The sequence below is a fragment of the Solanum verrucosum genome, unplaced genomic scaffold, assembly GCF_900185275.1.
Source record: "Solanum verrucosum unplaced genomic scaffold, falcon-dt-bn FXZP01000273.1, whole genome shotgun sequence".
NCBI lineage: Eukaryota > Viridiplantae > Streptophyta > Magnoliopsida > Solanales > Solanaceae > Solanum > Solanum verrucosum.
In genome coordinates this window covers 959,023-976,549 of record NW_026020163.1, presented here as the reverse complement: position 1 = coordinate 976,549, position 17,527 = coordinate 959,023, and the positions used below count along the sequence as shown (strand labels likewise).

The following is a 17,527-nucleotide window of genomic DNA, read 5'->3' as shown; positions in this document are numbered from 1 at the left end:
ATTGCCGCTAAAAGATAGTATTACTAGCAGCTAAAACCGCCACTAAATCATTAAACTATCATCACTAAAAGATAGTATTAGTGGCAACTAAAACCATCACTAAACCATATTAGAGTTGCCGGGAATAAAGTATTAGTGGCAACTAAAACAACTAAAACAACCAAAAAAATCATATAAAGTCGCCACAAAAAGAAAGTATTAGTGGCAACAAAAACCGCCACAAATCATATAAGTGTCGCTAAAAGTCCGTATTAGTGACAACTACTACTGCCACTAATCATACAAGAGTCGCCGCAAAAAGAAAGTATTAGTGGCAGCAAAAGCCGCCACGAATTCCAATTAAAGTCGCCGCTAAAGATTTGTTTTAGCGGCAACTTAATCCGCCACAAAATCAAATAACAGTTGCCGCTAAAAGTCAGTATTCGTGGCAACAAAAACTGCCACTAATTCCTATTAAAGTCGCCACTAAAAGATTGTTTTAGCGGCAACTAAATCCGCCACTAATAAAATAACAGTTGCTGCTAAAAGGTAGTATTATTGGCAATTTAAACCGCCGCTACAAGATAGTATTAGTGGCAACTAAAACCGCCACTAAATCAGATGGGAGTCGCCGCAAAAGAAAGTATTTGTGGCAACAAAAACCGCCACTAATTCCTATTAAAGTCGCCGCTAAAAGTTTGTTTTAGTGGCAACTAAATCCGCCATTAATAAATAAACAGGTCGCCGCAAAAAGAAGGTATTAGTGGCAACAAAATCCGCCACCAAATCAATTAACAGTTGCCGCTAAAAGATAGCATTAGTGCCAACTAAAACCGCCGCTAAATCATATAAGAATCAGTGCAAAAAGAAAGTATTACTGGCAACAAAATCTGCCACTAAATCAAATTACAGTTGTCGCTAAAAGATAGTCTTAGTGTTTACAAAAACTACTAATTCCTAAAAAGACGCCGCTAAAAATTTGTTTTAGCAGCAACTAAATCCGCTATTAATAAGAATAATTGTTGCCGCTAAAAGATAATATTAGGCAACTAAAACCGCCACTAAATCATGTCTGAGTCGCCGCAAAAAGAAAGTATTAGTGGCAACTAAAACCGCCACTAAATCAGATTACAATTGCCACATAGTATTAGTGGCAACAAAAACTGTCACAGTAAGTACAACATAAACCGCCACTAAATAATATAATAGTCGCCGCTTAAAGATGTATTAGTGGCAGCGAAACCGCCGCAATCATATAAGATGCTGCTAAAAGTAAGTGTTATTGGCAACAAAATCTGCCACGAAAAGTTTGTTTTACCGGCAACTAAATCCGCCACTAAATCAAATAACAGTTGCCGCTAAAAGATAGCACTAGTAACTAGTGTATAGTATATGTCGAGTCTGCTCCACTTGTTCGTGTATTTACTTCTCTAAAAGTAGCTAATGTTGTAATACAACAAAGAACAATTGGTTTGGTCAATTGATTACATAGCCTTTCCATCGTTTTACAAAGAGATTTTTAATCACATAAAATAATTTTTCAAGAAGCTATGTCAAGCTATTTCCTCTATCTGAATATGTCTAATAGATAGATTTATTTACTAGTGTAATGTAGCCATTTTGGGACCAAACCTACTTTGGTATATTCTTGGGTCATATCAATCACATTTTAACAAAGCCATGGATAGAAAATTAATTCGATTTGATCTGAATAATCCTGACCAAAACCAAAATTGTTTATCTAAGTAAATCAAAGGTAAACATGAGTAGGAGTTCAACTACACCATAGAAACTGGCAATTGCATTTAAAGTGTTTGTTTTTAAGCTTCTGGCAAAAAAGATGAGCGGGCTGTGGTCTTAGTCGCTTCTCCTCCTATTGCTTGTGGGAGCGGGGGGTTGCTCTGAGAGGATTTTCAAAACATTCACCAATGCCCGTAAACGATCCCAGATGTTCAAACCATAAAGAGTGTGCACCAGAGACTCTTGGAACTCGAATCCATTCTCAGCAATAGGATACTGCAAAAAGATGGGAGTAAAATTTACTTATATGATATGAAATGTATGAATGACAGCATGGTTTCAGTAGATGAGCAACTCACCTGAATAGGCTTTGGTATCTTGGTTTTAATAAATGGCCACCACCGGTCCTCCACAACCGACTTTACAAGACAGCAAGCTCGTAATCCTTCAATACCAGCAAATCTTCCAAATCCACTGTCTTTGACTCCACCAAATGGCAAGGACTGCATATCATTATTCAGGAGAAAATGTTAAAAGGGTCTATTTTAAAAAGAGACGTGAAAGAAAGGGGTGCTGGGGAGGACAAAAGGCGTTGGACTGAAAAGCTGGAAGTTCCAAAATTCTAAACAAAAGAGGGTTGTAAGAGGATAAACAATGTTGGACAAAGCAACTACAACAACATACAGAGTGGAATCCCACACAATGGGGTAGGGGGAGGGTAGAGTGTACACAGACCTTACCTCCACCTCAGAGGTAGAGGGGTTGTTTCCGATAGACAAAGCAATTGTTTAACGTAAAGAACTAATGGTCTTTTGAGGTAGTTGGCCTTCAGAAGAGAGATTTCAAGGTACATGGCAAAGCTTCAGGACCAATAACAGGCGCAGGAAGGTCATGAGCATCAGGAGTTGAGAATGGGACTATGGGAGTGAGTCATGAGTGGAAAGGTAGGGTAACTTTTGATAGTGTTTTACAACAGTTACTTCTGCTGTAGAAGAGAGAAGGTAAGGAAGCTAATTTCTAGCTCATCAAATTTGCAAATGCGGACATTTAAAGGCAGAAAGACGATCTTTTTTGTTCTCCTTTGATGTAATAATTAGACCATGTGAGATCTGTAAATTTCAAGCAGATGCAACAGGGTATTTTCTTGAGGTTCACAAAATTCTCTCCTAATTTGTATGCATACCTCAAACATCATAGCAAATAGTCACATATAAGTAAGCCAAACTCTTTGATAAAATGTTTCAAGAGCCTAATGCCTACAGGTACCTGACACATGTAATTTGATGCGAAGTCATTGATAGCAGCCCCTCCACAATGTAATTGTGAAGCTATATGCCTAGCACGACGCTGACTGCCTGAAAATACAGCACAACCAAGCCCATAGCTTGAATCATTTGCAAGCTGAACAACTTCTTCGTCAGAGCTGAATTTCATTATCGGCAATATTGGTCCAAAAGCCTGCAAGCAAATTGCCATATGGAGTTAACCATATCACCTTCATCTCAGTAGTAACTAAAAAGATAATCTATCAACTGATGATACCTCCTCCTGCATCAGTTTCATTGTGTGATTCACATTAACAACCACAGTAGGAGGGAAGTACTGATCAACAGCACCTTCGCCAATATTGCCTACACTTCCTCGAGCAACAATTTCAGCACCTTTGTCTAGGGCATCATTTACTAGGTATTGAAGCCTTTCAGAATGCTCTTGCATGCATATGGCTCCCATGTCATACTTGCCGGACAAAGGAGGTCCCTACAATAAAAAGAAATTCAGTTTAAATATATAAGTATTTTAGAAATCAGACTACGCTAGCAAAATCACAAATTTCAAAGCCTAGGATTCAGGCAATCATTGTGTATTTATCTCTCAATTCTAGGCAAACTAATGCTTCTACGGCTCACAATTATTAGCAAACCAGAATTTAGATAGGATCAGTGAGCAATCTAACTAAGAAACCAAAAAGGCACCATGTGCAAAATGCTATGTTTCATGAAAGAATAAAGATCTTATAATGCATTGAGTTGAAAATATGACACAAATGAGAAAAGTTACATACAGCAGTAACCGATTTCACAATTTTGACAACTTCAGCAACAAAAGAAGAGTAAACATCCTTGTGAACATAAAAGCGTTCTGCACCAGCACAATTCTGCCCACTTGATTGGAGAGCTCCTCTAGCAGCAATTTGTGCAACCTGCATCAAATTTGATTAGTTCTTTTAAAGACTCATGAGAAACAGATAGAGATGAATGATCTTCTTTCTTTAACTTCTCATAGAGATATTAAATGATTTTCCAATCATAGTTGAAAAGCAAACAAATGTACTTGACACCCAAAATGAAAGCAGACAGGAAAAGTTTATACATGCGGCACATCAACATCTTCACAGACAATAAATGCGTCTTTTCCACCAAGCTCAAGGGTAACTGGTATCAGTGTATCTGAAGCACTTCGCATAATCTGTAGAACACTAAGAGAACATTAGAATTTATAATTCAACAGAAAAGAAAAGAAAAGAAAAGTTAGTAAAAGGTATAGAGAAGATGAAAATGGAGGTTTTAAGTCACTCTGTATTAGATGAGAATATATAAGCATGTATGCGAAGTTGGAAAAGAAAATGGAGCCTACCTTTTTGCCCACACCAGGAGATCCAACAAATATGATTTTGTCAACAGAGGATACTAGTGCTTCTCCAGTTTCAGCAAAGCTGGCAATGAAATTTTAAAAATGTATGACAAATCATACCAGAACAGAAAGGATAAATGTTGTATAATGCATACCCTGTTATCACTTCTACCAAGTTCTCAGGAGCTCCGACTGCAGCAAGAGCAGTTTGAATTATTCGCAGATAGAAACACCCGGACCAACTGGCATGTTCTGAGACCTAAGGTAACAAGGAGGTTATCTCGTCAAAAGTCAAAACCACAGCTTTTTTAGCAGTTCGCTTCCATGACGTTGTATATTTTGCAGCTTTATTTATGTGTATATATTTTAAGTTCAAGATCTGATAACTACATTTAAGCATGCTAATCTCAAATATTTTCCAATTGCATTCCATGTTACTAAAGTTCAATCCATGAGCAAACAAGCAATGTAGGAAGTTGGAAAAGAAAAAAGAAGACCTTTATCACAATGCTGTTCCCTGAGAAGACTGCAGCCAACATTGGATTAAAGATATTGTGAAATGGGTAATTCCATGAAACAATAGCACCAACAACACCAAGAGGAGAAAATTCCACTTTTGCAACCTTGTGAAGCATTGATCTCCCACATGAACTGCAAGCCACAACACACAACCATAAATTCCCATTACTCCCAAGGTATCAAAGGCTGAAACCATATAAGTTATGAATCCACTATTTTATTGAAATGCAAGGAAGATAAACCATTTTCATAACATACCGGTATTCAGGCTTTAGCCACTTTTCACCCTCTGAAAGAAGCCAATGGATTTTTTCACATGTAGTCATTATTTCTCCCAAGGAGGCATCTACCATTGTTTTTCCAGTATCACGCGAAGAGATACTAGCAAAAGTTGTTCAGAGAAATCATCCAACCCAGTCAAATGAAAATAGGAAAATAAGTAGCAGTTTAGCATGAGTAAGAGGCAATTCCAATGCAATTAACTCTTAAGACCAAAATTAAATGTTGTCATATGTGAGAGAGAGAAATCGAACAAACGGTAGGCTTTCGTAATCATGAGATTCTTCAGTTACTTTTGCACTTGTTTATTTATGATAAGTGAGACTCTATTATATCATTAGTTATGTTGCAAATTTTTGGACAGAAAACATTGAAGCAACCAACACTTGGAAATAAGGTCACTGACATAAAGTTCTGAACTCTAGGCAATAGCTTAATAGACTTCAGTTATCTCCTATCCAATTTTTTCTTAGTATATGATTGTGAAACGAAATTATGCCCAATGGAGCCGTTTAACCTCAAAATGCTTAGTACTCCAGCAATCATGTTTCAAAGCACTTTCAATCTATTGGAAGAAGAGTGTTCACGTCAGAGCTAGAAGAGTGGGAGGGAATAAAATAACAATAGCTGCTACTTCTGTCTGCAGCTATCTTCACCTATTGATTTAAACCTTCAAAGTAAAACTCTTTTATTTCTTCTTTCTAAAGACGAGGCTAAGCCAACTGCAAAAGTTGTCTCAACTATCAGTCTCTCCTGAAACATTTTACTGTGTACACCATAGTAGTGTATAACTCAATCACTGAGAACATTTCATTTGGACGTCCAACAATATTAGGTCATAATTTGTGTCTCTGTACATATAATGTTAAAAAAACATGGTCAACAATTAACCAAAAGGATCTTAAGCATTTCAGTATCATTCATTCTGCTCCTCGGACATAATTTAATGTGTCAATACTGTTGGCAGTGTAAAATAGCAGTTTTAAATGGTAAGTGTCCCTACTTGCATATAAGGTCTTGATGTTCAATAATATACTTCAGAAGTATACGTAGAAACAGGCGTCTTTGCTTGAAGCTACTCTTTGCCCATATCTTCTGAGCTTTCCTTGCCTGTACAACCCGCTCCTTAACCTGAGCATGATTTTGTTTGTTAATTACATTTGGCTTGCATGTATATATCTCACAAAAGACCATTGATGCTGGTTTTAGGGGCGAAGAACAAGGAAATTAATAAGATTGCAGATGTGAGCTGGAATCTTATTTATAAGAACAAACCGTTGTTGAAGTTCATGTATACGTTTATCATGTAAAGGTTCTCATGATAATATGTGGCAGCAAAGAGAAACAGCTAACTGAATGCCCAATCAAATCCTGATAAGATGACTGAGTATCTTTATGCAAAACTTCATAAAAGAACTTTAGATACTGAACGTCTGAACCATGTAAACAAGGGAAGGAGGGAAAAGGAAAAGGAAAAGGAAAAGTTAGTCTAGTGCATGACAGGAGATCTTGACATTTAGTATAGAGGAACACAAATATCATATTTATATAAGAACATAAATCTGACCTCATCAGGTTTCAGCGCCGGGAAATAACCCAGGTACTTCATTGTTGCTGGTTCATAGCACTGAACTTTGTCCGTATGCCTTCTCGAGGGAATCTAAATGAGCAAAATTAAGTGTGATAATATACAAGTGTCACATTCTTTCACTTTACGGAATGAACCATATAAAGTTCCACAAAAAATAAGAGAGCAAAGTCCATTTGAATAACTAAACGGACATACATACTACAGTAAATCTCAAACTGTGGCATCGGACTTGTTCTCCTAAAGAGAAATGCTTTCTTGATAGCGTAAGTGAGTTGGAAGCGAGAGGAACTACTCTCAGTAAGATGTGAGTTGACAAACTACATAAAACTCATATTCTTGAACGGAAATGTTTTTGCAGTAACTTTTAACATTTGGTTATCTCGAATTTGAGACAATGTTTTGTCGAAAAAGTTAGTTTCATTGAGAGAAGAAAATTGACTTCATAAACTTATGGATGGAACTCATTTTCTTTAAATAAAATATCCCCATTCTAATCTTAGTTCCATTGAGAGAAGAAAATTGACTTCATAAACTTATGGATGGAACTCATTTTCTTTAATAAAATATCCCCATTCTAATACTCTCTGTATGGTTGATGCAAGAGATATGTAGCAAGAATGGGGATATTTGAGCTCATTCATTCTCAAATATCCCCATTCTTGCTACATATCTCTTGCATCAACCATCAATAAGGTATTTTTGTCAAAATTAAGCTACCACCAAAACACAATCATCACATTCTCTCTCTTTTCTTTTCTTTTGTTTAAAAGGTTATGTCTTGGCCAGCTTGTGCACGCACAACTTGGTTAATCCACCATATATTTTCTACCTTCTCACAAGTACTATACCATGTAAACTCAAGCAACCAAGGTTTAAAAAGATAAGAATAATTCATCTAGCATAGCTTATGTTGGGACTTCAATCTTGCCTCCCAAGGTTGTCTCAACCGTTAGCTACCCCCTAAGGGGCAATTCAATCCTCATACTCTATCTACCACCTTGTATGATAGTATGATAATAATAATAATAATAATAATAATATCACCTGCTTTTTTACTCAATTTGACATTGTAAAATGTTTAAGTAAATAATCACTAGTGTATGATTTCTAATGTAAAACACTTTCCACATACCTCTAATGGAAATTCAAATTGTTTTCTGCAATTCAGTAAGTATCTATATTATATAGCTAAGTGCCTCTTCATAAAGAAAGATACTACTAAAAGAGAGTTGATGAAATCCAACTAGTGAAATTTCGAACACAAAAAGGGAAAAAAAAAGAAACAAAAACAAGCAAAATACAAACTGATACCATCTACAGTTCAAATCAACATCATATAAAAGTACCAAATTCCATTTAAGCAAGTAGGAATTTCATTCATTACTTACATAAATGAAGCTGTTGTCTTTTGCCTGATTCCCATCATCCAACACTACAATACCAAAAACATTATTAAACAACCAACAATGTAATAGATTCAAGAATATCAACAATGTAATACCATAAGGAGTACAAGTACAACAACACCATACCGGGAGGATAGAGTGTACACATACCTTACCCCAACAAAAGTAGAGAGGCTATTTCCAATAGACCCTCAGCTCAAAGGGAACAATAGTTCAAAGAAGTCTAATACCACAAGGAGTAAAAAAATAGCAAATCATCTATTCACTCTGTCCCAATTTATGTGACACCTTCTACTTTCCGAGATTCAAACTATGTCAACTTAACCATCATTTCAACATGCACTTTTCATCATGAGAAGAATGTCAACTTAAATTATCTAATTTTTTCCAAAATACTGAGCTGATCTAATCTAAATTAGATTATACCATAAGGAGTTAATTTTTTGTTAAATAAATCAATTAATCTACACCTTCTACTTTCCGAAACTCAAACTATGTCAACTTTAACCATCATTTCAACATGCAGTTTTCATCATGATAAATTATAATTCTAAAATATTGAGTTCAACTAATCTAATCAAATTTAGCTTCGATAAGCTAAAAATGTAACATAAATTGGAACTGAATAAATTACTACTACAACATTTCAATAAGCAATTTAAAAGTAGTTCAAACAGCAAAATTCGTATGGAAGCTTACCATCAGAAGTGTCGACATCAATGGAAGGGACATTGTCAGGAATGAGCATCAACAGTAATTTACAGATCGCAAATGCGATAGCGATAACAATCAACGGCCACCAGAACGCCATTAGAAGGTTTCTAGAAGCTTCGAAGAAGACTAATTAGGGTTTTTCACACAACTCTTAGAAGGAATTTGAAGGAATCGCCATAGCCATAAGAGAGGAGAGATTCTGAGTTCCTCGTAGACGTCGCTTTTTCAGTCTTCTATTAAATAAAAAAAAGATAAATCAGTGGCGGTCTAAAAGTTGATTTGCACACATTTTAAATATTGATATTTTTTTTATGGCTGGTTTGGCCGATTGTACTGTTTAACTTGACTTTATTTCATAGCGTGAACAAATAGACATATACGACTTTATTTCATAACGTGTGAACAAATAGACATATACGTCCAGTATTTTAAAAGACTTTGTTAGGACTCGCCTCAGGGCTTTAGCAAAACGCCCCGAGACTCAAGTGTGGGGCTTACATCGGGATTAAAATAAACTGCAAAAGCAACTAAGAAAAGTAGCATCGATAGAACGGGGGATCGCAGCTTCAGCGAAGAAATAAGGTGACCAGCCCTAACCCTTCATTCTATTCCATACAGCCTGTAAGACTTACGCCCTAAGCGTCCGACTGTACGCCATAAGCACATTCAACGCTCGAGGCTCGCCGTATAGATCTTACACAAATCATGTGTTAGAAACTTTAGTTAACATTGTTGACCCTCATAATTCTTGAATAAATGAATAATACTTAATAATTTTTTAATTTATAGAGATAAGAAGATCGAGAGTAACTCAACTAACAAGTTGTAGTACATAACATTTCTGTGAAGGGTGATGATTTAGTACATAACATTTCTTTTAAAAATACGTAGCGAAGTTTTACTTTTCCACTTATCATTGGTTTTCATGGTTTTGCCATATGTCTCAAAATTATCATATTTTATTTAGCTATTTGAAAGTGATTTTATTTTTATTCATGATGGAGTGATGTTTTTATTATAATAGTAGTATTTTTTATTGATTATTTTCTTATTCTTCTTTTTTTTTCTTGGGGGGGGGGGGGGAGGGGGGGGGGGTTAAGGTAAATTATATAGTATGATAAAAATATTTTTAGAAATAAAGATTCTTTTATTATAAAAAGTTAAGATATTAGATTATTTATACTTGTATAATCATATTAGAAGTTTTATTTTCTATGAGTTTTCTTAATCATGTTTGTAATTATTTCAAACTATTGATGTTTTTTTTTAAATAATTTCGTGTTATTATATTATTATACTATATTGTAAATTGAAATTTTAAAGATCCATAGGGCTTACGCCTCGCCCTATACTAAATAAAACGCCCCGCCTCATGCCCCCGCTTTTTAAAACACTGTAAACGTCCTACGTGACATAATCTACGTTTATTGTTTCATTTTGGCATAAAACATAAATATGCTATTTAACTGGATTTCATCTCACATTTATGTCCTTTAATTTTGGGTGTGCACAAGTAGACACTTAAACTTGTATAAAATTGAACGAATAGACACACCCGTCTTACGTGACATAATACATGTAGGACATTTTGCATCCTATGTGGATTATGTTATATGTGATGTGTGTATTTATTTGTTCGACTTTATATAAATTCAAGTGTCTACCTGTGATTATTCAAAATTGAAGGACGTAGATATTAATTACGGCCAAGTTAAAAGACATATTTATCTCTTATGCCTATTTTTTTTTTTTTATCATTTACCCTGAAACTTGATATAATAAAAGACATGAATACACTTTCTATTAGCACATAAATATTATTTATGTTTCTTTAATGTGCTTCAATAATGATCACTACGGGTTAAATGGCCGTTCGATGCATAAAATATTTGTGTTTGTTGGGTCTGGAGAAGAGTCACATTCCGAAAGGTGTGTTATAGATATTCTATCCTAATACAAACATCAATGACTACTTCCACATCTAAATCCATAACCTATAGGTCAGAAACAATTCTATCGTTGCTCCAAATCTCCTGAGGAAAGGTAAATTTCAGAGAGCATTGTCAGAATCTAAGAATGTTTATATTCTTTTGGTAATACTCAAATATTGTTGTAAAATATTCCTATATTCTGATAAAAGTAATTAATACATAGTTTTTCTTTGCCAACAATACTTTGCTTTCTGACAAAACAATGCTTCTCTCAAAATAAAGTAAACAAATAATGACTTCTCCTACATGTTCAACTCATAAAAAGATACAAGTTTCTCTCATGTTATACACATTTATAACACCTATCAATCATCAAATATTTCTACATTTTATGGTTTTTGTCATCAACAACAGATTCTGATTTACATTTATCTGGTAACTTCATTTCACCTCTTACATCCTATAGACGTAGTGGATTATAAAAAGCAGAATGCACTGACTCTAAATCTTGAATTCGTCCTTGCTTAGCGTGATTGTTGGAGGTGAAGTAGTACAAATTTGAGGTTTTTGACTTGTTTTTTTCCTTGTTTTTGCAGTCATTTAAAAAGTTTAATGAAGTAAGGCTTTTGGAGGCTTTGGAGGGAGCCAATTCTACTCATGTCTCAAGGAAAGATGAAGGAAGGAGATATATCTTACACAAATGTCAAGAGAAATGATGATGAATTACGCGATATCGTGCCAGAAGTAGAAGATCTTGCACAATCAATTGATGAAAAGATGAAAAATGTCTCAAGTTTTCGACGTTTCAACAGAGTTCCTCAAGAACTTAAAAAGGGAAGTGAATATAGTTACTCTCCTAAATTAGTCTCAATAGGTCCTTTTCATCATGGAGTTGATAACCTTAAAACTATGGAGGAACATAAGTGGTGTTATCTCAACACACTTGTTAGTAGAAAACCAATAAACACACAAACCATTTTAGATAATTGTGTGAAAACACTTAGAAATTTAGAGGATAAAGCAAGAAAATGCTATGGTGAAAACACATTTGAACAAATTGGAAGTAATGAGTTTGTTCAAATGATGTTACTTGATAGTTGTTTTCTCATTGAGCTCTTTATCAAGTTTGTTATAAAGGGTTTTCGACGTAGAGATGATATACTCTTTATCAACTACGACATGTTTTTCCGTCTTAGATGTGACTTGATTCTACTCGAAAATCAGATCCCATTCTTTATCCTTCACCAAATGTTCAACTTAGTTCCAATTCCTAAAGAATGTACTTACTCCCTCATGCAACTTGCTTTACTCTTCTTTAGAAAACTGATTCCTGGTGATGGACTTGTAACTATACAGAAATTTGGTCCTAATGTTCACCATATACTGGACTTGATTCATCATTGTTATCTTCCAACGAGTCCACAAGTTCACTCGAATGGAACACAAAAACATATGCACAATGTGTTACATCTTCATGATGTAGGGATCAAGTTCAAGAAAGCCATAAGTGATAGTGTCATGAATGTAAGATTCACTAAAGACAGAGTTTTGGAAATTCCATCATTGAAAATACATAGCTACTCTGAGATTTTGTTCAAGAATATGGTGGCATTGGAGCAATGTGGAACCTTTAGAAGTGGAACAAAGCACATTGCGTCTTACGTTTACCTCATGAAAAGTTTTGTAAGGTCTGCAGATGATGCAAGTTATTTGACAGATAGAGAGATTTTGGATAGCAGTTTGTATAATGATGATGAGATTTTTCAACTGATGATGAGGCTTCATGTGGAGTTTGATGTCAAGGATTTTTATTATAGTGGAATTTGTGAGAAAGTTAATGGATATAAGAAGAAAAATAAGTGGAAAAAATGCAGCCAGAAAATTAGCAATGTATATAAGAAGACTGCCAAAGGAATTTCATGCTAACATTTTTTTTTCTTTAGTAGTTTTATGTTTTTGCTGCAATTTTAGTTTCTTTTGTTTGCATTTTTATTGCACCATGCTTGGGAAATTATTATATGGAGATTCGAAATTATATCTATATATGCTTGTTTGTTTTATTACTATATTCAAAGTCAAAACTTTACTGTATTCAAAGACAAACCTCTTTATAACTACGTCATTTGTCCATATATGTTTTGGCCTTTTCTTCTTGTTGCTTCTGCATCCTTTTCATTTTTCATTCTCCCATATATGTTTTGGCCTTTTCTTCTTGTTGCTTCTGCATCCTTTTCATTTTTCATTCTCTTTAGGGCCTATCGAAAACAATCACTCTTCAAAGGTAAGGTAAGAACTACTCTACCTTCCCCAGACACTAAATTTGTTGTTGTTATAGCAAATGAACATATAATATAACATAACATAAAAATCAGTTCACAAAAAAGCTTGACCATTATGCGAAGATGTTGTTAGATATGAAAAATTGTTATAGGGAAATCCGACTGTATTACTCTTTTACTCGAACAACATACATACATGGTTTTGAGTATTACTAATAAAAAAAACAGTCGATGTCAAACTGAATTTCTTTGCTTCATCTTAACTTGTTCACATCTTCAGAGAAAAGACAATTGTTTTTCTATACAATAACACTATGAAAATAATATCTGGTAAATCATGTTTACACATTGGACAATCTTTATAATCGATGTCACAATAGCAAAAGGATAAATATACTACATTTTTTCTGCATAAGTTGGCTGAAAGTGAAGTAAATTGCCCCTGTTGAACTCCATAATTACTGCTGGCAGATTTACGATTCATCCATAAAGACAGCACCGTGTCCATTAGCTTTCATGAATTTCTTAATCAGAAGTGCAAGTATAGCGATTGTAAATCCAACTGCTGCCCATGTGAAGAAACGGTCATCAGCCTGCCTCGGAATGCTCTGTTGAGGTGTATGCAATATTCGATGCTCATTAGGCCGTACAGCAGGGGCTCTATAGGTGCCTGTACAGGATCAGCATCTAAAGCCAATTCACGTCTTTCTTCAGTAGTTGTGTCAGCAACAGATGGATTAGGACGTCTTTCTTCAGTAGCTTCATTGCTGGGGTTCTCAGGACTCTCTTGAACCTCATCCTCTCTATTACTGTTCTGTTCTTCAGGAGCTGGTGAGGTAGTAGCTTGAGGAACTGGTGGTGCTTTGCTTAGCATGTAATCATGTATCTATAAAATAAACCAACTATTAATTCTCATGCCCACAGATAACAACATATTGGCTGTCAAAATGATATTCAGATAATGATATACCTCGTCAATCAGCTTCTGGCGCTCAGGAGTCCCATATCTTGGAGCCACATCACGAGATTTAATAGCTAAAACACGCCTTTCTTCCTTTGTGTATTCTAGTGATCCAAGGGCACCATTTGGGCTGGTAGGCATAAATGCGATCAGAGCTACCAAAGCAGTGCGAACTGCAAATCAAAAGTAAAACAATTAAATACAAATTAGCTTCAGTAGCTGTGCACCTGACAAAACATGGGAAGCAGCATCCATTAATTCAGAAGACTATACCATGCAGTAGCTTGATCCACCGAAAAATGCTCCTCTCTAGTCAATACAACTAAGGAATAATAATTGCAAAAAAAGGTTGCTCACACTTTACTTTTTGATTTGAAATTTTTGCCTACTACAGTATCTGCATTTTTGTTTTGCTCAAGTACAGTACACCAGCAGCCATTATTAAAAATTTTAGTGCACGTATTCAATCATATCTTCTATCTTTTACATCCATCAACACAACCTCATGCTATATTTCAATAATATAGACTCAGCTAAATACAGCCACAAGTTAAAAGCAATGGAGCATATAATTTTCGAGGGAAATTTCCAACTCATGCAGATGAAGATATCTTTTTATGTCCTAACATGTCATTGCCTAAAATTGCAACAAGAGGAACTGTTCTATTGCTTTCACGTAAACAGGGTATCTGTCAATATATCCCAAGAAAAGAACACTAAGGCAACGATATGAAAGTGAAATTCATCAAAATATAACACATTGGGAAAAATGGTAAGAGAGAATGATAAAGTTACCACTCCATGACGGTTGCCAGTGCTCAGGATGATGATTAGAAATACTCAAACAAATCTTGGTTTGAGTTTCAAAACGTCCATTTGGCTGAAAAGAGCAAAACCATGAGTTAGTAGATTATTAATATTAAACATGAAATGAATCAACTCTAAACCTAGATGCTAATGAAATTTGGCTTCTCCAGTCTGTAGCCTGACCCACCCACAAAACAGACTCCTTTTTGCCCCCACCAAACCAATAATCCCATCTATTCTCTTTCAGTTTGTTAATCCACGAACCTTTTGTTTTCCTTCTCCAACCTTTTTAGCTACCCTCCTGAACGAATTTGTGTAGCAAGGGAGGGGGGAGGGGGGCTTGGGTCACACCTCAAAACTTATTCAAGATTTGCACATGGAGCAAAGCAACAACTTCCTTCAGACTCGAGTCAGATCTTATCGTATGGTAAAAACTTTCCTAAGATATTCTGACTTTCCACTTGAATTAGAAATCTCTTAGCCTCTTTTTTCCCATGATACCTTTTTTTCACATCAAAACTTATTAGCACCCTGCCCGGCCCAATCTGTAAAGTCTGCTTGTCGCAGTGTGGGGTTTAACCGACAAAGCTCGTGCCTCGCCCTATTCCAATTACTAAACCTTGTTCCATAAAATGACTCAAGGAGTAAGACAAGCTTTAAAAATAGAAAGAAACTCACTGTCAAAAGCATGAAAGAAGGAGGCTTGAAAGGATATTCGGCTGGCAACTGGATTCGTCCATGATAAATCCCCCGTTCAAACTCAGAATCTCGTGGACCCCTGATTGCAAATTGCCATTCAAATATGTTCTCCTGAAAAAGTAATATAAAGTTCAGTTTTAAATTGCTATGTCGTTGTGCAAGTCCTAGAATTAAAAGTAACTTGTAAATGGAAGACAACCAGTCATTTATCAATAGAATTTCATGCAAGACGCAATCTTTTGAAAGTTATATTGACAGAATCAATTATGATGAAATTCATTTACCAGTGATGGATTCAAGATCATATATACACATGTTACCTCATAGGAATAGAAGGAAAATGCCCAAAAATCAAATCTTGACCATGTATACACAACACCACATAGACATCAAACAGACTAGAAGAGCACATAGATCATTCATTGTTAGTGAGGTTTATTCTTCAGCAGGATCAACTAATATCCTTGACATATGAACTTAGATCATAAAACTTTATCGAAGCTTAAGAGTTTTATATCATGAGCATTCTTATATAGAACCACTATCATATTAAATACTAGAAATCAATGGTTGCTGCCTTGTCCAATTTTCAATTTCTTTTATTTTGTTAGCAGTAAATACAGCAAACAAGCTTTTGCCAAACAGTTTCAAATTTTAAAACTTGTACATCCATGCAGGAAAAATCGCATCAAGGAAACAGCTTCCCTACCAATGCAGTAAACCATCACTTCCATAGCAAAAAAGAAAGCAAGTACACCCCCGCCTCCCCACCACTCGCGACAAAGCAAATTAGCTATACCCTCTTACCTTGAATACCAACTAACCACACACCCTATTTACATCTACACTCATACAAGCAGACAAATTCTCCAATGTATTGGACATTTCTTGCTTATCCCAGTATATTTGACTAACTTTCAAATGGATCCAGCAAATTTACCTACATCCACTTGTTTCACAGTTTTAGCTAATGGCAAGTGAATTAGACTAATTTTCTGAGCTTAATCAAACTACATTAATCCTCAATTCTTCAAATTAACACATATAATTTGCAATTCACCTAAAAAGTTAAATCTTTTTAATAAATTTGAATCTCACAAAGAAAAAAATGCACCACATTAAAATTCTAGATCCAAACAGATAAAACATGAAAGGATAAGATCGATTTCATAAGAAAAAAAGGAAAATTAAGGAATTAAATTGAAACCTCAAGAGGAAGACTCATGAAATCATCGGAAGGGTTTGATTGCATCTCTTTAACCTCCTGTAAGATTCTCTTCACCGCTGGATTTTTCAGATTATACTTGTCTTCCGCCATATCTATTACTCTGAGCCGCTGCCACTGTCGTCGCCGCCGTCTCCGGTCACCGTAAACCCACAGCCGGTCAAAAAAGTAGCACCGATAATGATGAATATGAAGAAAAAAAATTGGTGGGTGAGAATATAATATAATAAATATAAAGAAAGTGAAGATGCGGGTGACGTGGCGACTAATTATTGGATAAAATGACAAAATCTTAATGAATTGTTTTAGTAATAATAATTCATGATTATGAAAGATTAATATATTGACTAGAAGGGATGGATTTATAGCTTACCCCTCACGCTTATCGAAGTTATGCTCGAAAACTTCGTCTAAGGAATATTATAGAGAGAATTTTATTTATAGCTTACCCCTCTCGCTTATCGAATTTATGCTCAAAAACTTCGTCTAAGGAATATTATAGAGAGAATTTTATGTGTTACGATAAATTCTTTTATACCAATTTAGTTGTTAGAGGCTCCTTCAACGTGACAGTTAGTACTATACTGTAGATTACCCTAACTTACTTTTCCTTTACTAGGATTGACTCTTTATAATTCTCAATTTAGTATTTATGATAGAAGAAAATCGAACAAATCTCATGACATTTACGATTGAAAATTTTGAAACATTACTTGAAAAGCATAGTCACAAACTATCGAATATCAATCATTATTCCTTAAAAGGC

At 35.1% G+C, this 17,527-nt stretch overlaps 3 protein-coding genes across 3 annotated transcripts; 1 reads left to right on the top strand and 2 right to left on the bottom strand.

Annotated features, from left to right (window-relative positions):
- Positions 1 to 1,697: 1,697 nt before the first annotated feature.
- On the bottom strand, positions 1,698 to 9,126 carry LOC125828553 (aldehyde dehydrogenase 22A1). Its single transcript, XM_049507860.1, has 14 exons — positions 8,845 to 9,126; positions 8,128 to 8,171; positions 6,716 to 6,808; positions 6,152 to 6,279; positions 5,128 to 5,250; positions 4,848 to 5,001; positions 4,506 to 4,609; positions 4,354 to 4,432; positions 4,090 to 4,185; positions 3,782 to 3,919; positions 3,262 to 3,477; positions 2,986 to 3,177; positions 2,079 to 2,222; positions 1,698 to 1,995 (listed from the first exon to the last, which is right to left on the bottom strand). The coding sequence occupies exons 1-14, from the start codon at positions 8,954 to 8,956 to the stop codon at positions 1,837 to 1,839; spliced, it is 1,782 nt and encodes a 593-aa protein (XP_049363817.1). The 5' UTR covers positions 8,957 to 9,126; the 3' UTR covers positions 1,698 to 1,836.
- Positions 9,127 to 11,462: 2,336 nt separating this feature from the next.
- On the top strand, positions 11,463 to 12,716 carry LOC125828556 (UPF0481 protein At3g47200-like). Its single transcript, XM_049507862.1, has one exon. The coding sequence runs from the start codon at positions 11,463 to 11,465 to the stop codon at positions 12,714 to 12,716; it is 1,254 nt and encodes a 417-aa protein (XP_049363819.1).
- A 581-nt stretch (positions 12,717 to 13,297) lies between these two features.
- LOC125828562 (ubiquitin-conjugating enzyme E2 32) lies at positions 13,298 to 16,963 on the bottom strand. Its single transcript, XM_049507869.1, is given in 6 exon segments — positions 13,298 to 13,727; positions 13,730 to 13,955; positions 14,040 to 14,203; positions 14,826 to 14,910; positions 15,516 to 15,647; positions 16,744 to 16,963. Coding segments are annotated over 6 exon segments (903 nt in total). The 5' UTR covers positions 16,855 to 16,963; the 3' UTR covers positions 13,298 to 13,542.
- Positions 16,964 to 17,527: the final 564 nt, after the last annotated feature.